Genomic DNA, 26,385 nt, shown 5'->3' on the forward strand with positions numbered 1-26,385 from the left:
GATTCTTTTATGTTTTACTTTTGGGTTTTGTCTCCCTCCTTTCTTATGAACGTCAAAAATGCAAGGACTGTCTGTTTTGTTCACTGCTTATATCCCTACACTTATAACGGGATGGTACATGGTAAGCATCAATAATATCTGCTGAGTGAAAGAATGAAATCAATCCACTGATTTTAAAAAGGAAAAAACGATCACAGAAGGAATTTGTGTATTTGTGTACTACTCTTGTGCGGGAGACCCGGGTTCGATCTCTGGGTTGGGAAGATCCCCTGGAGAAGGAAAAGGCAACCCACTCCAGTACTCTTGCCTGGAAAATTCCATGGACTGAAGAGCCTGGTAAGCTACAGTCCATTGGGTCGCAAAGAGTTGGACACGACTGAGCGACTTCACTTTACTTGTGTGATTATGTACTGCGATTCTTTGTGTAATGGTTGAGAAAACAGACTCTGGGTTTGGATCCAGCTCCAACATTTATTGGCTGTGTCACTTTGGGCAAGTTAACCTCCATACCTCAGTTTCCTCATCTGAAAATGGAGATAACAGTGATTACCTCAGTTTTGTGAGGATGAAATGAATTGCGTGGAATGTGCTTAGAACTTACATGCCTGGAACATACTAAAAGCTAAGGAATTCTTAACCTTTACTTGAAAGCACCTCAGGTTAAAAGCCAAATTCACTGCTGCTTCTGGCCATTTCTTTTGCCAGTCCCACAGAATGAATTACTTTGTCCCATGTTCCCACAATTGATTTCTCATTTATATTTCTGGCCAAATTGCACCTTTTAGGAGACTTCCTTGGTGGTCTCAGATGGTAAAGATAGTCTTCCCTGGTGGCTCAGATGGTAAAGAATCTGCCTGCAATGCAGGAGACCTAGGTTCAAGCTTCTCCAAGGAAGAGCCCCTGGAGAAGGGCATGGCAACCCACTCCATATTCTTGCCTGGAGAATTTCATCGACAGCGGAGCCTGGTAGGCTACAGTCCATGGAGTCACAAAGAGTTGGACACGACTGAGTGACTAACACACGAGAGGAGGCTTCTTTGATGGGAGCAAAGTAGCCCCACAATCACTCTCCTTTCATTTTTTTTTCTTCTTCACATTCTTTATTAGAGGTTTTCTTGTTTATAGTCTTAAGGGCCCAGCAGATCAGCTCGATGAGACTAAGGTCCTTTTCGGCCTCAGCATTCCTATTGTTTTCCTGTACCTGGCACCTACTCATAAATTCGTCTGAAGAATCATGTCAGGCTCTCCTACAAGGCAGTGAAATCTTTCAGGACTGGAGTTGTCATATTCATCTTTTAAACCCCCATGTCCAGAGGGGAAGGAAATGGAATCACTTTTTCTCCACAGGCACACACCAAACTCTCCATAAGGCTAAATGAGACAGGCATAGCTCAAGCAGGATGAGGAGGGCAAATGAAAAGCTGTCTTATCTTTCTTCCTCTCTCACATGACAGTAACATTTCTAAAATCTAGCAACACTGAGAGATCAGGGTGTTTTTGCCCTTTGCATACTCAAGGGCCACAGAAAAAAGAAAAAGCAAGAGAGTTCCAGAAAAGCATCTACTTCTGCTTTATTGACTATGCCAAAGCCTTAGACTGTGTGAATCACAACAAACTGTGGAAAATTCTTAAAGAGATGGGAACACCAGACCACCTGACCTGCCTCCTGAGAAATCTGTATGCAGGTTAGGAAGCAACAGTTAGAACTGGGCATGAAACAAGACTGGTTCCAAATAGGGAAAGGAATACGTCAAGGCTGCTTATGTATTGTCACCCTGCTTATTTAACATATATGCAGAGTACACCATGAGAAACGCTGGGCTGGAAGAAGCATAAGCTGGAATCAAGATTGCCGGGAGAAATATTATTAACCTCAGATATGCAGATGACACCACCCTTATGGCAGAAAGCAAAGAACTAAAGAACCTCTTGATGAAAGTGAAAGAGAGTGAAAAAGCTGGCTTAAAGCTCAACATTCAGAAAACTAAGATCATGGCATCTCCTATCACTTCATGGCAAATAGATGGGAAAACAGTGGAAACAGTGACAGATTTTAGTTTTTTGCGTTCCAAAGTCACTGCAGATGGTGATTGCAGCCATGAAATTAAAAGACGCTTGCTCCTTGGAAGAAAAGTTATCATCAACCTAGACAGCGTATTAAAAAGCAGAGACATTATTTTACCAACAAAGGTCCGTCTAGTCAGGGCTATGGTTTTTCCAGTAGTCACGTATGGATATGAGAGTTGGACTATAAAGAAAGCTGAGCACCGAAGAATTGATGCTTTTGAACTGTGGTGTTGGAGAAGACTCTTGAGAGTCCCCTGGACTGCAAGGAGATCCAACCAGTCCATCCTAAAGGAGATCAGTACTGAGTGTTCACTGGAAGGACTGATGTTGAAGCTGAAACTCCAATACTTTGGCCACCTGATGTAAACAGCTGGAAAAGACCCTGATGGTGGGAAGACTGAAGGCAGGAGAAGCAGGGGAAAACAGAGGATGAGATGGTTGGATGGCATCACCGACTCAGGGGACATGAGTTTGAGTAAACTCCAGGAGGCCTGGCATGCTGAAGTCCACGGGGTTGCAAAGAGTCGGACACGACTGAGCGACTGAACTGAACTGGGCCACATAAAAAGTCCTAAGAAGTCCAGTCTGTCCTCATATTGTCTACTACTTATGTTCTCTTAAGTGCCCCTGTGAGAATTAGCTCACACCAGCAGATCATGGTGCAAATACCCAACTCTTACCCCCAGCCTGGGCTCCCAGGCACATTGCTATCAGTTACCGCTGATAGCTATGGCTCCTCACCCTTTACATCTTTAATGAAAATGGATCAAATTTGACACTGTAGGTGTACTTCTGCTATCTAGGCCCAAGAATGATTAAAAATTTAACCTGAGTTGCAGGTTTTCTACAAAGGTTTTCTACTTGATCTGCATCAGCAGGAAGATCCAACACCAATGAAACCTGGACCTGCTGTGAGGATTAAATGAAAGAGATTCTGCTTTCCATTAGCAAGGTCTGGGTTATTAGCAGGTGCTGGAGAAATATCTGTTGACTGACTAGCCATTCCCCAGTACCTATCACAAATGAACTTAGAAATACTGAAAATAAACAACTCAATGTGGCAAGAAGGTAAAAAGAAAAAATTATGTCTTCAGAATTTTTGTGTGCATTTGTTATTAAAGGAAAGTATACATTTTTAAAGTGCTCAGAGACTATAAACCACATTTTTAGTGACTTTATAAACAAAGTCACTGCCTGCATTTTGCCTGCATTTTGACACTTGGGGAAATTTACTCATTCAAAGATTTGCCTTAGTTGAGTATTTCAAATTCTGATTGGAAAACAAGAGTGTGATAAAAAGTTAGTGCTATTTTTCTTTTATTTATATATATCTTAAGACAGTTACTATTTTCATTTTTTAATTATACAAATAATTTATTTTCAGTGTAGGAAAACTAGAAGCTACTGATAAGCAATGGTCTTATCTCTATCCTTCCAGATTTTATCTCTCTGGACACATAATGTATATTTTGTTACAATAATTCCTGTCCCTCCAAAAAAACTTCAAAAATAACAAAGATCAACAGTGAAACTAAAAGTAGACTGGTCTTAACTGTACCCCAGGTCCTAATTTATGTTATATATACAAATCTATGTACATTCAACTTTGACTTTTAAAATCTAAATTGATGCTGTTAAAATAATACCAAATGATGCCACTTTAAACAGAAGCACTTTCAGAATACCTAAGAACTTGATTCAGGCATGCTGATGATTGCTGATAAAGAGTCAAGTATTATTTTTTTCAGTAAATAAGTAGCTTTCTCTAGCATTCCATCTTTCCAAGAGAAGAAGGTTCTGCCAGTTCAGTCAAAAGATCCTCACACATGTAGTTACTTTTTAATAAACTCTTCAATCATTCTGGTGTTCTTGAAAATATTCATCAAACATAGAAGACGACTCATCTTCATGCTCCTGACACCAAGAAAACAGAAGATAGAAAATATATTTATTTCAGAACTTCCCTGATGGTCCAGTGGCTAAGAATCTATACTCCAAATGCAGGGGCCCAGGTACGATCCTTGGTCAAGGAACTACTTACCACATGCTGCAACTAAGAGTTCACATGCCACAGCTAAAAACGATCCTGCATGCAGCGCAGCCAAATAAATCAAATTTTTTAAAAAAGAAGAAAATACATTCATTTCTCCTCGGTTAGACCTAATATGTGCTTACTATTTTTAGGCAATGCTCTATAAAGAGCTAAGGCCCAGCAGCAGCTCCAGGTGTTGTTCACAGTAATCAATAATAACAAAAGGAATGATGGATAGAATGTTTTCAGATATGTGATAAATTAAAAGGCTTATGGGGAGTCCCTGGTGGCTCAGACTGTAAAGAATCCTCCTGGAATACAGGAGACCTGGGTTCAATCCCTGGGATGGGAAAATCCCTTGGAGGAGAGCATGGCAACCCACTCTAGTATTCTTGCCTGGAGACTCCCATGGACAGAGGAGCATGGCAGGCTACAGTCCACAGCGTCGCAGAGAGTTGGACCTGACTGAACAATTAAGCACAGCATAGCAAAAGGTTTATGTCCCATTAGAAGTAAACTCTTACTTGAGTTTACATTCACGTCAATTCTCAGCTAATGTGCTGGGAGAGGGCCCCACTGACATTTGTGAGGGCAGCCCAAGGTCAGTTGAATTTCACCTCCTCTTTGCATATATGTCCAAGCTCTGAGTACAAAGAATTTAACTCAGTAATATGCACTAACTCAATGAAAGGCAGAGTAAGACTGGTACTGCTTGTTTAGCACAGGTGTCAATTTCAAAGATTACCTAGAACAGCCTAGCTTACTGCCACCATGAAGACAAAATTTAGAGTTGCTGGGATTATGCAGGAGGCCAGAGTGCTGGTAAACACTTTTACAAATAGGCAGTAACACCCCCAAACCAGAAATTACCTTTGGTTCTTTAAATTCCAAGTCTTCTCCATACTGGATGGCAAAATCAATATGCTGTAATACAATGTTCATGCTTTCCTCATCTGACTGATCATAAGGCAAAAATCGAACCATGCTGTAGTCATCAATCTACAAGTTGCGGATTTCAGAAAAGGTCATTCTGAGGTATAAAATACTTAATTTTCAAATTATATTTGAGTTTTATAACCATTTACAAATTCTGATTAAAATCAGCTGTGTGTGTGCTGTGGGGAGGAGGGACAGACAGAGGCAAAACAACAGCAAATCAATACTGATTTTTCTGACCTCTGACAAACTGCAACACTTAACTAGACATTGTTTCATAGGCATTTACCTGAATTCAAAAACCACTGGAAATTTCATAAGGGCAAAGACAGTTCTGAACTCCCAAAACAGCTTGGAATAACAGGTATGTCAGTTAATTTATTGGCTATTGCTAATGACTGCTTCTAAATTCAACTGCTGACCAGCCAGTCCACAGACTCCCACCCTCCCCTCTTTGAAAGGGAATAGGGTGGGACTGTGCTTTCCAAAATGGTAGCCACTGAATGGATGCTGATAAACACCTGACAAGGCCGTTAAAAATAAAACTCAACAACTTCAAAAGCTTACCAGTCCACATATAGCGTTAGTCAATTTTTTGAATTTTTTGCTTCTTAAGTCACTTGTAGAGTCATCTAATAAAGAATACATGTCTGGATCTAGAAACCTTTTAAAGTGAGAAAGAAAAGAATAAATCAGGAAACCAGTTTTATAGTTTCACATCTAAATGAAGCTTAGAGGGTTCATCTCAGCAACAGAGATGTGATGATAACGGAAATGAACTCACTTCTCAATTTCCTTTCTAGCTTTCTTACTCAGAAGATCCATTTTTGTCATGATGTTAACTTGAGGAATTTCTAGAGAGATCATAGCACTCAGGGCTGCCAAAATGCCAGAAATAAACTGAAGGAGGAAACAGAAAAGGGAAGATGAATTAACTTTGTATGAACAAAGTTCCCTGGCCTCTGGACAAAAAAGAGGTTCCTGCTCCTCTCTGAGCAAAACTGGCCTAAATAAAAGAAGGGCTAATTCTAAAGAAAGGACATTTCACTAATCAGATGGTTGACTCCTGGTTTCCCAGGGTGAGGATGAGATGGGAAAATGTAGATATAAACAACAGTGATCACAAATCTCAATTTAGATGATATCTTTAATCATTCCCATCAAATATTCCTTAGGGGCTACTAATGAGAAGTAAAGTTTGTTTTAGATAATTCATAAACTAGACAAACCATTATCAGAAAGACAGACATTTATATGCACACATATGCCTAATTTTTCTTCATAAGTAGTACTCCCAAATCTGTATAGTATAATTTACCATATAAATTTAAAAACTACATTATTATAGCAACTTCCTTGGAGGTCCAGTGGTTAAGACTCAGTGTTTCCACTTCAGGAGGCATAGTTCAATCCCCACTCAGGGAACTAAGATCCTGCATACCACAAAGCATGGCCAAAATTTAAAAAAAATTATTATAACAATAATAAGAGATATTAAATAACTCTGGAGTATAGTTTGAGAAATATTCCAGAATCAAAAAACAATTAAAGGAAATTACCATCTGCTTGTACCCATGACTAAAGAATTGACAACAGATATATTCTCAAACCTTGAATGACTCCACCATGAACTGAGAATCAACAAGAAAAACTCCACAGACTCGAAACTCCCACTGTTCCAGCTGCTGGACCAGCTGTTTCATCACAGGCAGGTGAGTGTACAACTCAATCTGACCTACATGGAGAACATTACAAGACTGTTACAATCAGGACACAAGATAAATGATCAAATTACAGAAAAATAATTTGCCATAAGACAGCCGAGAAAAAAAAAAAAAAAGGAAGTCAACCTCTGGTGGTAATTTGTTCAACTTTTAAGGGGTCTGACAGAGAATGAGATGGCTGGATGGCATCACCGACTCTGTGGACATGAGTTTGAGTGAACTCCGGGAGTTGGTGATAGACAGGGAGGCCTGGTGTGCTGTGATTCATGGGGTCGCAGGGAGTTGGACACGACTGAGCGATTGAACTGAACTGAACTGAACAAGATGATGAGCTGACTCACTAGAAAAGACTCTGATGCTGGGAAGGATTGGGGGCAGGAGGAGAAGGGGACGACAGAGAATGAGATGGCTGGATGGCATCACCGACACGATGGACATGAGTTTGAGTGAACTCCGGGATTTGGTGATGGACAGGGAGGCCTGGCGTGCTGTGATTCATGAGGTCGCAAAGAGTCGGACACGACTGAGCGACTGAACTGAACTGAACTGAACAGGCTCTTAGAGCAATCACAATACCAAGAGAATCCCAAGGAAACTATTCAGTTTTACGTAGAAAGTGAGGTTCTTCACACTTCTGTTTTAGCTAATCAAAAGCAAGTACTATGAAGGTGTGTTAGGTTTGGGAATATTCATCAAGCTGTACACTTATGACGTCTTCACTTTTCTGTGGGTGTGTGTGTTCAATTAAAAACAAAGAGGAACCCAACACAATATTGTAAAGCAATTTCCCAATTAAAAATAAACTAAAATTTAAAAAAGGGAAAAATATGAGAGTCACAAATGATCAAAACTAGGTCAGGCCCAAGTCTAAAATTCATGATTTGGCTTGAAAAGTCAGTGTGATCATTTGTCTCCTACCAGTCTCACCTCAGGACACTTCCCTTTGTTTACTGGGTGCCCCAAACCCACCTGGCTCCTTTCTGCCTCAAGGTCTTCAGCCCATGCTGTCTGCCTGGAGCACAGTCTCCCTCACCTCACCCTATGGCCTGGCTCACATGCTACTTGGTCAGAACCCTGCCACCTCCCTGCATGACGGTTGGTGCTACTCCTGTGAGGAGCCTGTCACAAATATTAAATAATCATTTGGGTGACTTCTGATTTATACTCCCTAGCATTCCCAATTTCCCATGAGCTCCATGAGGGCAGAGGCCATGGCTACTTTGCTCTTTAGGTATTTCCAGTGAACAAAATAAGCACTCAGCAAACTTGGTGAGTGAATAAGAGACGATGAATGAGCGAATGGTACCTTACCACAGCAGGGTTTAGAGCTACAAATGCTAATTCCACTGTCTCCACTGAGAACTGAAAGAGCATGATCTCAAGGAAAATGACACATTCAAATTGCTGACTTACCTGGACAATCAAAAAGGATGTAGTCATCCTCTACATGGCCAAGACAGTTCTCTAGCCAGTCAAAATTATTGGCAAAGTACTCCATGCAAAATACCAATCCTCCATTGGGACCAAACTGCAGAGTATTGTCCTCCATCACGTCATCCACCTCAATCAGTTCCCGGATGTCTGAAAACAACAGACAGGCCCAGAACACAAGAGCATCATCCTCACTGGTGATAATTAACAATTATATAACAACTCGCATGTATGAAATGATTTCTGTCCATGGCTATTCACTGTCATAGTGTCAATGGAAACAAATCAAATACATTTTTGTATAGCCAGACAATGGAATCCTGTGCAGCCACAAAAAGTTCTTTAAGTACTGATGTGATATAATCTCCCAGGTATACTGTTAAGTGAAAAGTGCAAAACTCTATGTTAGAATGCCATCATTTGTGTTAAAAAAAAAAAAAAAGACGAAAATTTACTACATATACATATATATATATTTTATTTTACATGCATAGACAATGGAAAGATACCCCAGAAATTAGCAACACTGGCTGCTTTGAGGGAGGGAAGCCACCTTCTAGGACCCAGAGCTAGGAGGAAGACATTTTCCTGCATACTTACTCCTTGTACCTTTTGCAGTTTGAACAATGTGAATATACACTACCTATTCTTAACTTATGGACAGAGTTCGTGACATTGTATAGAAGGCAGTGATCAAGACCATCCCCAAGAAAAAGAAATGCAAAAAGGCAAAATGGTTGTCTGAGGAGGCCTTACAAATAGTTGAGAAAAGAAGAAATGCAAAAGGCAGTGAAGAAAAGGAAAGATATACCCATATGAATGCAGAGTTCCAAAGAATAGCAAGGAGAAATAAGAAAGGCTTCCTCAGCAATCAATGCAAAGAAATAGAGGAAAACAATAGAACAGGAAAGACTAGAGATCTCTTCAAGAAAATCAGAGACACCAAGGAAACATTTCATGCAAAGATGGGCACAATAAAGGACAGAAATGGTATGGACTTAACAGAAGCAGAAGATATTAAGAAAAGATGGCAAGAATACACAGAACTATACAAAAAAGATTTTAATGACCCAGATAACCACAATGGTGTGATCACTCACCTAGAGCCAGATATTCTGGAGTGCGAAGTCAAGTGGGCCTTAGGAAGCATCACTACAAACAAAACTAGCGGAGGTGATGGAATTCCAGCTAAAAGAAGTCCTAAAAGATGATGCTGTGAAAGTGCTGCATTCATTATGCCAGCAAATTTGGAAAACTCAGCAGTGGCCACAGGACTGGAAAAGATAAGCTTTCATTCCAATCCCAAAGAAAGGCAATGCCAAAGAATGCTCAAAATACCGCACAATTGCACTCATCTCACACGCTAGTAATGTTCATAAGTCTCCAAGCCAGGCTTCAACAGCACGTGAACCGTGAACTTCCAGATGTTCAAGCTGGTTTTAGAAAAGGAAGAGGAACCAGAGATCAAATTGCCAACATCCGCTGGATCACTGAAAAATTAAGAGAGTTCCAGAAAAACATCTACTTTTGCTTTATAGACTATGCCAAAGCCTTTGTGTGAATCACAACAAATTGTGGAAAATTCTTAAAGAGATGGGAACACCAGATCACCTTACTTTCCTCCTGAGAAATCTGTATGCAGGTCAAGAAGCAACATTTAGAACCGGATATGGAACAAGGGACTGGTTGCCCCCCTACTTATTTAATGTATATGCAGAGTACATCATGCGAAATGCTGGGCAGGATGAAGCACAAGCTGAAATCAAGAGTGCCAGGAGAAATATCAATAACCTCATATATGCAGATGACACCATCCTTATGGCAGAAAGAGAAGAGAAACTGAAGAACTTCTTGATGAAAGTGAAAGAGGAGAGTGAAAAAGTTGGCTTAAAATTCAACATTCAGAAAACTAAGATCATGGCATCTGGTCCCATCACTTCATGGCAAATAGACTGGGGAAACAATGGACACAGTGACAGACTTTATTTTCTTGGGCTCCAAAATCACTGCAAATGGTGACTGCAGCCATGAAATTAAAAGATGGTTATTCCTTGGAAGAAAAGCTATGACCAACCTAGACAGCATATTAAAAAGCAGAGACATTACTTTGCCAACAAAGGTCTGTCTAGTCAGAGCTATGGTTTTTCCAGTAGTCACGTATGGATGTGAGGGCTGGACCATAAAGTAAGCTGAGTGCCGAACAATTGATGCTTTTGAACTCTGGTGTTGGAGAAGTCTCCTGAGAGAGTCCCTTGGGCTGCAAGGAGATCAAATCAGTCATTCCTAAAGGAAATCAGTCCTGAATATTCATTGGAAGGACTGATGCTGAAGCAGAAACTCCAATAGTTTGGCCATCTGATGGGAAGAACTGACTCACTGGAAAAGACCCTGATGCTGGGAAAGATTGAAGGCAGGAGGAGAAGAGGATGACAGAGGATGAGATGGCTGGATGGCATCACCGACTCAATGGACATGCGTTTGAGCAAGCTCCGGGAGTTGGTGATGGACAGGGAAGCCTGGCATGCTGCAGCCCATGGGGTCACAAAGAGTCGGACACGACTGAGCGACAGAACTGAATTGAACTGATAAACAAGTAAAACAAAATCAAACCAAGAAAACCAATTCCATTTCTTAATTTGATAGCCCAAGGTTTCCCTGGTGAAGCAACAGCTAAAAACCCACCTGCCAATGTAGGGGACACGAGTTCGATCCCTGCTCCAGGAAGATCCCACACGGAGCAACTACTGAGTCCAGACAACCAAAGCCTGTGCTCCACAACAAAGAAATCACCACAATGAAAAGCCCAAGCACCACAATGAAGAGTAGCCCCCATTGGCTGCAACTAGAGAAAGCTCTCACAAAGCAGCAAAGATCCAATGCAACCAAAATAAACATCTTTAAATATATATATATGATGATCCTACACTGACTTGTCTTCCTCCCCAGTAAACAGGATCTTGCACTCAACAGCTCAAGTCAGAAACCTAACAGTGACTCTTGATCCCTCACTTTCCTCCAACCTTTTTAGTTCAATCTCCCACAAAATGCTGCTAATTCTATTTGCAAAATATATACGTGTCTGCACCTTTATATCTCCACCATGACCACCCCAGTCCCCCTTCTACTCCTGACTCTCTAGAGTCCATGTTTCATCTGAGAGCCAGAGATATTTTTAAAAACATAAATCAGATGTCAGTCCTCTCCCCTGCTGGAAACCCTCTAATGGCATTTCACAGTTGAAAGGTGCTATGAATTGAGGGGGGTTTTGGTTTGCTTTTTTATTTTTGCTCTGCCGCACGCAGCCTGCAGGGGGTCTAATCCATGCCCCTGCAATGGCAGTATGGAGTCCTACCCACTGGACTGCCAGGGAATTCCCTTATGAGTATTTGTGTCCCTCTAAAACTCATGCTGAAAACCTAATGCCCAGAGTGATGATATTAATTGGTGGGACTTTGGGAAGGTGAATGGAATCAGTGCTCTGATAAAAGAGGTCCCAAGAGATCCCTAGCCCACTTCCATCATATGAGGACACAGTGAGAAGTCGTCAGTCTACAAGTGGGAAGAGGGCCTTCACCAGAACCTGACCATGCTGGCAGCACCCTAATCTTGGGCTTCCAGACTCCAGAACTGTGAGAAATCCATGTCTGTTGTTTAGAAGACACTCAGTCTGTAGTATTTTGTCACAGCATCCCAAACAAACTAACAGGGTGAAAAAACAGGATAAAAGCCATACTCTTCTTGTCCTACTAGCTGCTACCCATCTCTTTCTTCACTTCTTATGCCCCAGCTCATCAACACCTTTGCTTTTTATGGAACACACCAAACCCTTTCCCATCTCTCGGCTATATATTGACCTTGACGCTCCTTCGTCTTGGAAAGCCTTTCACCAGCTTGGTGAGCATGTTACCATCTTCAGGTCTAGGCCCTAATAGCCCCTCCTCAGAGATGTCACCCCTGATTATGCTACCTAAAGCACTCTTCCCTAGTTATTTCTTCACATCAGCCTATAGCAGCACTTATCACAATCTGCAACTGATTTTATCATTTTGCTTATATGCTATTTCCCTTGCTAAAAGGCCCACAAAGGCAGGGATAGTATCTGTGTTGTTCTCTGCTATGACTCTGGTGTCCAGCATAAAGCAAGTGCTCACCAGACATCTGAATAAATTAAAAGATTAAAAAACAAAATACTTAAAGGTTGCTCACTTATAGTATAGTATGATCAGCAGTAAAACAGATTTACCAAACAGGATCAAACATGAAAGAAACAGAAGGGAACGCTGGTGAGGGAGGAGTCTACTCACTTTTCATTCCTACCTCAGAGACTAAGAAAGGATACTGTCACACACATTAACATGAGCTGATGTCACCACATGATATTCAGCCTCATGTTGTTCACCATGAAACCAGGGGACCAGACTGTATTAATTTTCAGCTTTTGTCTGCAGCAGCCAGCACTCACTGCCTCCCCACTCTCCTATTTTTCCTGAAGGAGGGGGGAAGGCTCTGCTCAGGACTTACCAGCCATCACGGAATAGTTGAAATGTTCTGCTGCAGGATCAAGGTTCACAACTTGGACAGACCGATTGAGGGCTTCACAGTGCTGCACCATGGTGGCACAGTAAGTGCTCTGTAATGTCACAAGGCACGAGGGGTTAGAGCAACACTCAGCATAGTGCTTACCCCTACACATCCAGAAGGACTCTCCACCCACCTCGGCAGTGTCTACTAAGGCCAAAACTATTCCTTCATTGACCAAGAAGCTAAAAGGCATTAGGCTGGGAGTCAGGACACCTGACTGGGCTGTGGATCTAGACCTGGCTCGGACTCATGGGGAGGTTGCTTTTGCATCCTCTCCCTAAATTTTCTTGTCTCTAAATGTGATGGCTTCCATGATCACTAAGGCTCCTTACTGCTCTAATCTGCAACAAGCGGTATTTAAAGGGAAGATCTCTGATTACACTGTGTAGCATCTAACACATGATGTCTCCACTAGGATTGGACCAGTCCAAGCAAAGCTTTAGGAAGGCTGGTTAGGGATGATGTCTCTGAGAAGAGAGTATCTGAGCTGAGGGACAGCAATGTGCTTGCCTGGCCAGTGGAATAACAATCCAAGATGAGAGAACATTAGGCCAATAAACAGCCTGGCAATACGCTATCAGTTTACACCTTCTGGTTTACAGAATTCTTCATCCCTCATATACTACTTAAGGCTACTTGTCTGTCTCTCCCACCCTCTATTTAAAGGCAGGGATGTGTCAGGAATTCCCTGGCAATCTAGTGGTTAGGACTCAGTGCTTTCACTGCTGGGGCAGGGTTTGATCCCTGGTCTGGGAACTAAGATCCTGCAAGCCGCCTGACACTCCCAATAAATAAAGAAAGGCAGAGATGTGTCTTATTCAGTTTTATAAGCCTAGAGCCATAACATACTTCCCAGGTGGCTCAGTGGTAAAGAATCTGCCTGCCAATGCAGGAGACGTGGGTTCGATCAATGGGTCTGGAAGATCCCCTGGAGAAGGAAATGGCAACCCACTCCAGTATTCTTGCCTGAAAAATCCCAGGGAGAGAGGAGCCTGGTGGGCTACAATCCATGGAGTTTCAAAGAACTGGACGTGACTGAGCAACTGAGATGCACACACGAGCTATAACAGTACCTGGTACGTAATAAGTGCTTAAAAATTATTTCTAACTGATTAATATGTTTGAATAAACTCCATCAGGACAGAGGATTTTTGTGTGTGTATTTTAGTCACTATACAATCTCCCAGAGTATTTCTGATAGTAGGCATCAAAAGTTTATAGAAAGATACTTATTTAACACAGTGTGAAAGTTAATCTAGAATATAAAAATAAGCTCTATCATGCTTTTCTCTTTCTCCTCAGTGACCTGACACACACTGTTCTCCTTGCTGAGGAGGCCCTCTCTACACACCACATTGCGTTTTAACTGACTAGTCACCCTTAAGTGTGATAGTAGTCTACTATTCATTCCGGTATTGCCTGGAGAATCCCACGGACAGAGGAGCCTGGTGGGCTACCATCCATGGGGTCGCAAAGAGTTGGACATGACTGAGCAACTAACACACGCACGTACACACACACACACACACACACACACATCCCAAATAGACTACTGGCTCCAGGAAAGCAAGGGTCATACCATAGTCACATGTGTATCTCCTGCATCCAGAATAGGCCAAGAATCAGAGAAACGAGTTTGTCAACTTAAAAACTGAAGCCACGCAACACTTTCACAGTCTCCAGTGTTTCCCACACTCCTGTTATTTGATCAATATCGTCACAATTTCTACCATATTTAAGAGGCTCTAATAAGATTTCCTTAATAGTTGTTTACAAGAAAAAATTGTATTTCTAACCAGAAAAGCAGCTATGCTTATCATAATGTGAAGATAACCATAAAATATAACACAACTATAAAACTCTTTTAGTTCTAGGTAATTATAATTGCCTGTTAAAAGCTCTGAATCTAAGATCTGCTCTTGAAAAAGAAGAGAATTAAAGAAGTGTTGAAGACACAAAGGTGATGTCAAAGAATGCTCAAACTATCGCACAGCTGCACTCATCTCACACACTAGTAAAGTCATGCTCAAAATTCTCCAAGCCAGGCTTCAGCAACATGTGAACCACAAACTTCCAGATGTTCAAGCTGGTTTTAGGAAAGGCAGAGGAACCAGAGATCAAATTGCCAACATCTGCTGGATCATCAAAAAAGCAAGAGAGTTCCAAAAAAACATCTATTTCTGCTTCATTAACTATGCCAAAGCCTTTGACTGTGTGGATCACAATAAACTGTGGAAAATTCTGAAAGAGATGGGAATACTAGACCACCTGACCTGCCTCTCGAGAAACCTATATGCAGGTCAGGAAGCAACAGTTAGAACTGGCCATGGAACAACAGACTGGTTCCAAATAGGAAAAGGAGTATGTCAAGGCTGTATATTGTCACCCTGCTTATTTAACTTATATGCAGAGTACATCATGAGGAACGCTGGGCTGGAAGAAGCACAAGCTGGAATCAAGATTGCCAGGAGAAATATCAACAACCTCAGATATGACACCTCAGATGACACCACCCTTATGGCAGAAAGTGAAGAACTAAAGAGCCTCTTGATGAAAGTGAAAGAGGAGAGTGAAAAAGTTGGCTTGAAGCCCAACATTCAGAAAACTAAGATCATGGCATCCAGTCCCATCACTTCATGGGAAATAGATGGGGAAACAGTGGAAACAGTTGCTGACTTTATTTTTCTGGGTTCTAAAATCACTGCAGATAGCGATTGCAGCCATGAAATTAAAAGACGCTTACTCCTTGGAAGGAAAGTTATGACCAACCTAGACAGCATATTAAAAAGCAGAGAGGTTACTTTGCCAACAAAGGGCCGTCTAGTCAAGGCTATGGTTTTTCCAGTAGTCATGTATGGATGTGAGAGTTGGACTGTGAAGAAAGCTGAGCACCAAAGAATTGTTGCTTTTGAACTGTGGTGTTGGAGAAGACTCTTGAGAGTCCCTTGCAAGGAGATCCAACCAGTCCATCCTAAAGGAGATCAGTCCTGGGTGTTCATTGGAAGGACTGATGTTGAAGCTGAAACTCCAATACTTTGGCCACCTGATGCGGAGAGCTGACTCATCTGAAAAGACCCTGATGCTGGGAAAGATTGAGGGCCAGGGGAGAAGTGGACGACAGAGGATGAGATGGTTGGATGGCATCACCGACACAATGGACATGCGTTTGGGTGAACTCCAGGAGTTGGTGATGGACAGGGAGGCCTGGCATGCTGCGGTTCACGAGGTCGCAAAGAGTCGGACACGACTGAGAGACTGAACTGAACTGAAAACACACTAGCACCAAATTGATGATTTCATCTCAATGCAAACTGAAAGAAAATTGAAAAGGGAGCGACTTTCTCAATATATGATTCAATGTTCATTAATGTCAGGCCCATGTATGTCCTAAGTACACCACTAGTCCACGTCTCAAGCTCTGAGAAACAGTGATTAACGAGTTAAATTAGTGCGATCTTGAGCAAAAACTTAAGTCTCATTTTTCTTAACAGCAAAGTAGGAGTAACAGGACTTAACTCACAGGGTTGTTGTGGAAATAAGTTTAAGCGCAGTATCTGGGGCCTAATTATGCAATAAAAACTAGTAACTATCACTAATTTCCTTTCAAAAGAACAACAAAAAGGAAAGTGAAGCCCAGGCTGCAGAAGCGAGCTGCTCAGGTCTCAGGGTCCCCAAAACAACCTCCAGCTCTTCCCTCAGGGCCCGAACCTCCCTCAGTTCAGTTCAGTCGCTCAGTCGTGTCCGACTCTCCGCGACCCCAAGACAGCACGCCAGGCCTCCCTGTCCATCACCAACTCCCGGAGTACACTCAAACTCATGTCCACAGAGTCGGTGATGCCATCCAGCCATCTCATTCTCGGTCGTCCCCTTCTCCTCCCGCCCCCAACCTTTCCTAGCATCAGAGTCTTTTCCAGTGAGTCAACTCTTCGCATGAGGTGGCCAAAGTACTGCAGTTTCAGCTTTAGCATCAGTCCTTCCAATGAACACCCAGGATTGATCTCCTTTAGAATGGACTGGTTGGATCTCCTTGCAGTCCAAGGGACTCTCAAGAGTCTTCTCCAACACCACAGTTCAAAAGCATCAATTCTTCGGCGATCAGCTTTCTTCACAGTCCAACTCTCACATCCATACATGACCACGGGAAAAACCATAGCCTTGACTAGACGGACCTTTGTTGGAAAAGTAATGTCTCTGCTATCTCCCACAAACTCCGACATTTCCCTCCTTCGCCCGCCAAATCCTCACCTTCCCGCTGCCGGCGGGGCCCATAACCAGCTGAGCGTACCGAGGCATGGTAGATCCCCTGGTTCTTGACGCCTCCAGTCGCTCAGGCTCAGAATCTGACCACCACGCTCCCTTCAGCCTTCGCGCGACGCCCACTAAGTTCCGGGAACAGGACGTAGAACCAATCGCAATCCAATTTCCTCGGCGTCTTCTGTTCTGCCACGCCTCCGGCTACGGAGCGTCCCGAAGGCCAAGTCCCAGGAGAAACGCGTTTTGCCAAAAGTCCAGAGATATTTTTGCGCTTGCGCAGAAGTAGTTGGCGGAAATCAACCGTTGGGATTCTGGCAAGGTCTGGTTGCCTTGGTGATAACTGACAACCGACAACGCTCAGCATCCCTCAGCGAGGTGCTTTGGTCCTTGGTTTGCGTACTGCTGTTTTATCTATATGGTGACCCTCAAGATTTGCAAATTTGCCGAGGGTCTGGATACTGAGGTGAAAAGCACCTTTCGTTTTAGACGGAAAGTATACTTCCTTTCTGCGACGTATCCCTTCCACAAAAAGACGCAAATGAACAAACGCGCAATCAACTAATGAATTCCCGCCCCTCCCCCAGCTTAATTCCAGGATCTTGGATCTGCCCTCCCCGCTTTCCCGAAGCTATTCGGGCAGTGTCCGGACTTCATCGGAGGGGGCTAGAATCCGGCGTCTGCCTCTTCACCCCCAATATCTCCCGGCCTGACGCACGCGTGCTGACAGGGGAGAGAGAAGGGAAAGCTGCTCTCGCACAGAGCTGGCGGTCAGGGCACCCGGGAGGAGATGCCCAACCAGGGTCCAGGGTCCGACTGGACGGAGTGCAGTTCTTCCGCAGAGCCGCCCGCAGTGGCAGAGGGTGGCGGCGGCGGGTGAGGCTGCGGGGCCCTGAGGGATTTGGGAGGATGGCCGTCAGCCCTGGGTCGTGATCCCCGGGAAGAGGAGCGGGTGGGATCTGGCTGCTCCTGTGGACGGGTCCCTAGTGTACTGAAGTGAGAGGAAGGGAGAACCTTTGTTGTGGCCGACTCACAGTTTAGGGGACGGGCTTCTGAGGAAAGCTGAGGACAAGGGTGGGTGCAATGACTGACTAAACGCAGTGACTGCGACAGTCTGGGTGCTTCTTGTGCCCCAGGGGGCGCTGCGAAATCTGCTTGAACGTTTGCCGTCTGGCCACTGTATTTCTACAAAGAGGGGTTGGCAGGCTGGGGGTCGGGGGTTAGGGAGGCACCAAGGGAATAGAGGCTCAAAGGAGCGCTTCCAAGTCAACAAATCATTTCCCTGTGTGACATTAGTCACCTTTATGTCAAATTGAGATTCAAAATCTGTAATGAGACAAGTTATAGAGGCACCTTGATTTTGGCATTTTCTTCACTCAATAGTTCCTTTTTCATAAATACATTTTGAGCAGGTTTTCACTTTTCTTTTTAACTGCTTAGTGGGGACTTTTTTGTATTTTAATTTTTAATTGAAGAATAACTACTTTACAATATTGTAATGGTTTCTGCCATGTGTTTTTACGATTGTTTCCTGGACGTTGAAGATAGTTGGTGAAATTACTGTTGGAGGCAGTACCTCATCCCTTGCATCAGTTATTCCCTAAAAGTGAGAACTACCGGATGTTCCTCTCAAGCCCACAGTCATGGCTCCTGCTGCACCCATGGCCATCTTTAAAAATATATATATGTGTGTGTGTTTGGTGCATTGATGACTTCTAAAGATGGGATGGTGCTATGTTCCTCTTTTCTTCTCCTCAGGGTGTTTAGCAAAGTTCTGGATCCTAGTATATCAGAGCATCAATGAATTCTTGGTCATTGAAAAAAATGAAGAGGAAAAGGGGAGTGTTTTGTCTTAATTTGAGAACCGAAAAAATGAACTGTACAAACATTCTAGACCAACTTAGTTCCAGTACACTTTAAATTACATATAATAATTTTATTAAGAATAAAAGAAGAAATACCATGGATAGCACAGAAGCCCAATTACTCCATTGAGCTCAGTGTAAGAATTAGATTCTGAGGTGGCTGTAAAAGTAAGGCCAAATCTGGCTTAAAGTTAATCCTTTATATACAGTATGGTAGAAATCTCTGATAACTCACTTTGAAAAAGCCTGGAGTCATTAGGATATAACCAGAATTATAGGAGAAGGCTTTGCAAGACATTATATCTGCTGGAAATGGAAAGTAAAAAGCATATGTAATACTGTCCTTATTTTTCATTTAAAATACTTTATTAAATGCTTATACAACTGTCAATTATTACATATTACATACATCCTTTTTTTCTTAAAACAGATCAGCTGGACATTCTTATTACTGGAATTCCAAAGGTACTGGTGAGTAGAATATTTAAAGCAGATAATACGCATCAATAATATGGCTAAGAGAAGTAAATTTTGCTATAACTACTAACACAATGGAGTTTTCAGTTCAATTCAGTTCAGTTCAGTCACTCAGTCGTGTCCGACTCTCCGCGACCCCACGAATCACAGCACGCCAGGCCTCCTTGTTCATCACCAACTATTAGCATCTTTGGTAAACTCAGTTTTTAAGATTTTTAAAGAACAATCCAGCAGGTTCTTTGTCTCCTGCTAAGATATCTCACATCAGGGACTTCCCTGGTGTTCAGTGATTAGGACTCTGTGCTCTCAGTTCAGGGGGCCCAAGTTTGATCTCTGGGCAAAGAAATAGATCACATATGCTGCAACTAAAACCTGGAGCAGTCAAATAAAATACCGCACATCAAAAGAGTACTTCAAACTTGCAGTGAATCTGAAAAGAACTGTTTATAACTAATGTTGGTTGAAAGGACAGAACATAACCTGGGGTTTATTTTAATTTTAATACAAAGATTGAAGGAAAAAATTCTCAATTGTACAACTTCAAAGAACATAAAATATTTTTCAATGCTGTTGATTTCCTCTCACTTGAAATTAAGGATATAGCTGTTGGAGGTAAGAGGTTAAGACAGGCCCCCAAAGACCTCTCACCAACTTTGTGGGTGAGCAATTTCAATTCAAACGATATATAAAACTTGAATTCACTTTGCTTTTTCTTGGAAAATTTATAGTCCTTACAGTTACCTGGGAAAAACACACATATTTGTGTGTGTATGTATATATCCACATAACTTTATTTTATATACATGTAGTTGTTTTAAAATGGAATTGCTGAATCACATGGCAATTCTGTTTTATTTTTTGAGGAACTGCCACACTGTCAAACTGCAGCTGCACCATTTTGTATTCCCAGCAGCAACACACAGAGGTCCAGTTTCTCCACATCCTAGCCAACACTTGTTTTCATTTTTCGATGAGAAGGAAATGGCAACCCACTCCAGTATTCTTGCCTAAGAATCCCATGGATGGAGGAGCCCGGCAAGCTATAGTCCATGGGGTCAAAAAGAGTTGGACACCACTGAGCGACTTCACTTTCTCTCACTTTCATACTCATGGATATGAAGTGATATCCCATTGTGATTTTGATTGCATTTCCCTAATGATTAGTGATAGTGAACATCTTTTCAGGTTTTCATTAACCACTTGTATATCTTCTTTGAAGACATCTAAAGTCTATTCAAGTCCATAGCCCATTTTCAGCTGGGTTGTTTGTTGTGTTTAATTATTAAAAATTTTAATTTTAAAGATTTAATTTTCTGTAAAGAAATGCTAAGCTTCTGAGGAATTAAATTTTAGTCCCAGTTCTAATATGCACCTCAGAACTATTAACAAGGACACACAAAATATATTCTTAGATAATTACTCCACACTTATGACTTGAAAAGGCTTAAAAAATAAACTTTTAGTATGTTGAATTGGTGTTATTACAGATTCCAAATTATGTTTTAAGGATCATAATAACTATATTTCTGAATGATTTTGTATTTGTTGGTAAATCAGCTAGTCCTTTAGTATGCAAATGTAATTCTTAGTTATCTGTACTAACCATCCAATTTCCCAAAATCTTGAAGTAACTAAATTTAAGATTTAATATGTAAAATTACAGTGGCATTGTTATCAATAATAACTGAAACAAAACTGTGCTTTAGTTTACCTAGTACAGATTTTTAACTTGGAATTTGTTCAGCCAGCTTTCTTTGTAATAGCCCCAAACTGGAAACAACATATTTCCATCAAGAAGTGGATGGATAATCAAATTCGGATATATACACACAATAGAAAACCCAAGAATAAAAAGGCACTATCTGTTATTACACATTACATAAATGGATCTCAGAATAATTATGTTGAGCGAAAGAAGTCAGACAAAACCAGAATATCTACTGTATGTTTCCATTTATCGCAAACTCAAGAAAACACATCAGTGGTTGCTTGGAGAGAGGAAGTGTATGGGGAGGATAGGAATGTAAAAAAGAGTTATTTTCTGATTAAATTTTGCCAGGCACTGTTTTTCCCCAAACTGCTAGTAATCCTGAGTTACCTTAACATATGTGAAGCTAAAAACTATTTTCCATTCTTCTGGAAAAACATCTCAACTTTTATTTTTATTAAAGGCAATTACTTTAATCTACCCACATCCATATTTAAAACAATGAAATAACTGAAATTATGTAAAAATAAGTTTTAATTAATTTCCGCAAAGCTCTTCATTTTAACAATGCCTTATTAAAGGGACAAAATGTGTATTATTCTATGTTGCATCTAATATAAAATTTTGAAACTACATACCAAAGTCAAATGAATGATAAAATATTTTTGAAAATCTTTAAAAAGCCCAAGTCCTGCATGTATATTCCTGTTTAGTGTGGTCTGACATACAATGAACTAAAGAAGTATACTGTCAACAGTTTGCATCTCAGCTGAGTTCAAAATAATTTTGTCCAGATGTAATATTTATAAATGTCTTCGAATTTTTGTGTGCTCTAAAACCAAATGGCAATCATAAAGTCTCTTCAAATTTAACAGTTTGACTAAAACTAGTACTCCAGAATAATCACTGACACATGTAAACAAATAGATCTTAATAATTGTTAAACCAATCTTTGCTCATGAGATTCACATTATAATGCCCTTGCCTACAGAGAGAATCAAAGATGGACACAAAGTGAACTCACCTAGAGCCAAGCTGCAAGAGTTATGGAAAATGCCTCAAACAATTCATACCCCTAAGTCAATGACAGAGCCTTTCTTTCTAAAGGTATGCTAACTAAATAACCAATATTTTATTTAAATGCTAATAGTCTTTGTATTCTGAGTTGAACTTTTTGTTGAATCTAGTTAAGAGGGTAAATCACTGTAGAACACAAGTACACCCAGCACATTGTCTTGGAGTCCATTATATCTGCTTGGTAAACTTATGAATCAATGCAAGAATTTTATCATTATAGATTCCCTTTCATATGAATATTTTCATGCTTTATGATACTTTGGCTTTAATGTACATTTCTTCACTCTGGAAGCTTAGTGCCCCAAGAATAAAGATGCCTGAGGAAATTTCCACTCTAGAGATAGAAACCCTACCTTGTAAAGATTTTCCTCAAGGACTCTAAAAAAAAAGCAAGCATGAAAATGGCATCAAGCATTTCATGACTGTTGATCTATATTACCCATTAAAGATTATAGCTGCCAGTATTAACCTCTCTAGAGCCATGTAAATTAGGGTTATTAAAGAGGTGTGCAAATTGGTAATTTTTGAGCCAAAAATATAGTTGAATTTGCATATGTAAAATGTACAGATGGTACAACACTCCTGAACATTTCATCCTTTCAGATACGGAATATTGCCAACCTCTGTTCTACAATGCAGCCTATACATCTTGTTTTGTCTTTTAGCATCCAGACCTCACCTTAGTCCAGAAGCGCTACCTGTGTAGCATTGCTAAGATCTATAATGCAAACTATCTGAGGACTTTAATGAAGAGGCACTACATGCATGTGATCCAGCGCAGCTCCCAAAAGCCAGGCAGGTGTACCTCCAGGTAGTTTCTCAATAGTTCTCACAAGAAACAAGAGAGCATTCTAACAGAGGTGATTTGTGTACAGGTGTCCTCACTCATCACAGGGGCCACCTCAGTTCTCGTTACTCACAGAAGCAGCATTACCCCTGTACTACATGGCGACACCAGTTGGAGAGAGAGGACTTGGGGCCTTCTAACATTGCAGCTGCATCTGCACCTGAGATGATACAACATTCGCTTTGGCGACCAGTGAGAAACAAAGAAGGGTCTGTTTCCTTTTGTTTCAGAGAAAAAATATACCCCCAACTTTACTGGAAGGGTAGCTAAATGATGTTATATCTCATGCTCCTTATAAGTTCACTTTAAGTTCAGAATAGGTTGGCTAAAGGCACAAAAGAATGCTATCTTATGGCCTTTTTATTGAGCTGACTGGGATATGCTACTGCTTTTTTTTTTTTTAATGTAATTTTATTTATTTTTGGCTGCACTGGGTCTTTGTTGCTTTGCATGGACTTTTCTCCAGTTGCAGCGAGCAGGGGCTACTTTTCATTGAAGTGCACTGGCTTCTCATTGAGGTGGTTTCTCTTGTTGAGCACAAGCCCTTGGTGCACAGGCTTCAGCAGATGCAGCACGCAGGCTCCAGTAGCTGTGGCTCAGGGGCTGAAGAGGGTGGGCTCAGTAGTTGTGGCTTGTGGGATCTTCCTGGACCAGGGATCGGATCCATGTCCCCTGCACTGGCAGGCAGATTCTTATCCACTCTGCCACAAGTCCTGCTACTGCTTTTAGAATTTTGTGGAATTGTAAAAATTTCAATCAGCTAGAGCCCTAGCCCTTTTAAATGATTCCCACTTAAATTCAAAATAATACAAACTCTTCCAAAAGGAGAAATATACGGTGGCTTCTGCACAAGGGAATACTATAAACCAAAAAGGAAAAAAGAGATTAAGATGCCTGATTATTCAACCTTTGCTACAACTGATAGCTTTGCATCTCAGGGTTAATAAGTCATGTGAGAATTCAGGGGCTAAAAGGGTCTCTTTGGTGATGCCAGCAGCTTAATAAAAATTTGTATGGTCTTCCACATATGTTAGACAACTGTGCACTTTGCTAGTTTCAATTAAGATGCTTCTCTTTCTTACAGTTTAAAAACTGGATATGCATCTAAAACAAGATGTAAGTCATTGAAGATTTTAAGAAAACCAGGCAGACTGTTCATGAAATCAGGTAAATGTGGAATTTTTAATATGTTTTTAAAGATGTTGTGCTTTAAAAATATTAAACCCAATATAGCTCTATTTCTATTAGAGAAGACATAAAAAATTTTGAAGTGTGATTTGCTTACATTGCTCCAAACAAAACATGAAATCAATTTCTGTTTCCACATAAAAAAACAGTGGTCAGGGAAGTTAAGATTCAATGTATTTCTAATTCTAAATAAAGATATTATAAGCCAGAGACTTAACAGAGAATGAAATTTGTCAGAACTCAAGAGCCATAAACATGACCTTTTCATGCCATAGCACTTCTTTTATGATAGTGTAATTTTTTGACAGATAGCATTGAAAACATTTTTTTGGCTACTTGTGCAGCATGAGAGATCTTAGTTCCCTGACCAGGGATTGAACCCGGGCCCCCTGCAGTGGAAGCAGTCTTAACCACTGAACCACCAGGGAAATACCCTAATAGCAAGTTTTCTATGAATCAAATAGTTAACAAAGGGCTATATCACCTATACCATTTTGTCTAATATTCTACAAACCAGAGGAAGCAAACCAACCAATTATTATTAGCAAAATTTTGCGGAGCTACTCGGATAAATCCACATTTAGGAAGGACTGGCTTAAAGGATCCTTCTACCCCAAGTATGACAAAATGAAAAAGGCAAAAGAGGAAGGAAGACTGAATGCTCAGAGATATTTCTCAGAATTGATAAAGTGGAAAGGATTAAGTGAAAGTTAAAACAATTACCTAGTTACTACCACAGTAGGAGGGAAGTGGGTAGAAAGTAGGGAAGTTAGGCCTTCTGAACCCCTATCCCACTGCTATGTGACAGCACTGCCCAGCTCTAATGTAAATACCATACTGTGCCTACCCAAGAAATGAGGGAAGTGGCAGGGTAGAACGTAAGTATGGTTCCAAAAAGAACACCTGAAAGAAACCACAGACAGAGGAAAAGTCCCCGTGATCCCCAAGAGAAAAGAAACAAGAAGAAACTTAAGGAATGGAGACTACTAAAGCTATAACTTCCCCCAATGAAAAGTTTTGCAAAGCAATGGGAAAACAGGACTTAGTAGCAAAGAATTTGCTATAATATAACCTGATTCAGTTCAGTTCAGTTCAGTCGCTCAGTTGTGTCCGACTCTCCGCGACCCCATGAATCACAGCACGCCAGGCCTCCCTGTCCATCACCAACTCCCGGAGTTCACTCAAACTCATGTCCACAGAGTCGGTGATGCCATCCAGCCATCTCAGCCCCGTCGTCCCCTTCTCCTCCTGCCCCCAACCTTTCCCAGCATCAGAGTCTTTTCCAGTGAGTCAACTCGTCGCATGAGGTGGCCAAAGTATTGCAGTTTCAGCTTTAGCATCAGTCCCTCCAATGAACATCCAGGATTAGAATACAGTATTAGGCAACTTACTTTTAAAAAGTGAGATATTTAGGGGGAGGTCATGAAATTTTGAAAATTACAAGAAGTTTATGGCAAACGCTTATTAATAATGTAGGTCATTTTGAAGCTTGTTCCTTAAATACAAATCTCAATTTTCAGGATGAAATACTTTATTTCCAAAACAGAAATTATATAGACTCTTATTTTCCCTTCAGTTTCTACAAATGATTCTGAATCATACATGAATGAAGAAAAAAAGGAAGAAGATTTACTAAATAAGTGTATGCAATCAATGTCAATTGAAGAACAGGGAGAACATCTGATGTTAACTTGACAACCTGAGTACTGATGATGTGCCAAAGGTGGGGGAAGGGATTGTGAATTGTGTCCTCTCTCTACATTTAGGGCAATATTGTTATTCAAGTAATTTTAGTTTGTTCAGAAACTTTTACCACAATATAAAAAGTCTGATGTAGTTTCATGTACTACTGATATTTATGTAATAAAATTTATGTGTAATACATGCTTGTATTCCTAGATACAATTAAAATTTATTGTCACCTAAAATCTGACTTATTTTTCTTTAAAGCTGACAAATGCATTATATAATTCTGTTTACAAGCCCTAAAATAGCAACATTAGAATATCCTAGAAGTATTTTCCTCAGGTTGAGGAAACTCTGAATATCCTGATATAGAACAGCCTTTGATAGAGATAATACCCTGCCGTGTAGAGGTGCTCAATAAGTATTATCTTCTTGAACTTAAAAACAGAAGTATCAATTTGCCCTATTTTATGAAAATTGCCAAACACTTGGACTCTCAAACTAAATATTTAAGC

The 26,385-nt window shown here is 41.0% G+C and overlaps 2 protein-coding genes across 3 annotated transcripts; one reads left to right on the forward strand and one right to left on the reverse strand.

The window, feature by feature from the left end:
- Positions 1 to 1,539: 1,539 nt before the first annotated feature.
- GPN3 (GPN-loop GTPase 3) lies at positions 1,540 to 17,169 on the reverse strand. Its single transcript, XM_055404989.2, has 8 exons — positions 17,017 to 17,169; positions 12,712 to 12,820; positions 8,173 to 8,340; positions 6,646 to 6,770; positions 5,820 to 5,935; positions 5,603 to 5,699; positions 4,970 to 5,098; positions 1,540 to 3,981 (listed from the first exon to the last, which is right to left on the reverse strand). Exons 1-8 carry the CDS (start codon positions 17,062 to 17,064, stop codon positions 3,919 to 3,921), a joined length of 855 nt encoding a protein of 284 aa, XP_055260964.1. The 5' UTR covers positions 17,065 to 17,169; the 3' UTR covers positions 1,540 to 3,918.
- Positions 17,170 to 17,299: 130 nt separating this feature from the next.
- On the forward strand, positions 17,300 to 25,987 carry FAM216A (family with sequence similarity 216 member A). 2 transcript variants are annotated; one of them, XM_055404991.2, is made up of 7 exons: positions 17,300 to 17,898; positions 19,318 to 19,358; positions 22,064 to 22,179; positions 22,815 to 22,944; positions 23,025 to 23,205; positions 24,081 to 24,163; positions 25,761 to 25,987. In XM_055404991.2, the coding sequence occupies exons 1-7, from the start codon at positions 17,813 to 17,815 to the stop codon at positions 25,877 to 25,879; spliced, it is 756 nt and encodes a 251-aa protein (XP_055260966.1). In that variant the 5' UTR covers positions 17,300 to 17,812; the 3' UTR covers positions 25,880 to 25,987. The 2 variants fall into 2 exon arrangements, with proteins under 2 accessions (XP_055260966.1, XP_055260969.1); XM_055404994.2 differs by having other exon boundaries at positions 19,318 to 19,352.
- The last annotated feature ends 398 nt before the right edge of the window (positions 25,988 to 26,385 follow it).

Source organism: Moschus berezovskii, chromosome 19 (assembly GCF_049115385.1).
Source record: "Moschus berezovskii isolate FMDL1 chromosome 19, NW_MosBer_1.0, whole genome shotgun sequence".
Taxonomy (NCBI): domain Eukaryota; kingdom Metazoa; phylum Chordata; class Mammalia; order Artiodactyla; family Moschidae; genus Moschus; species Moschus berezovskii.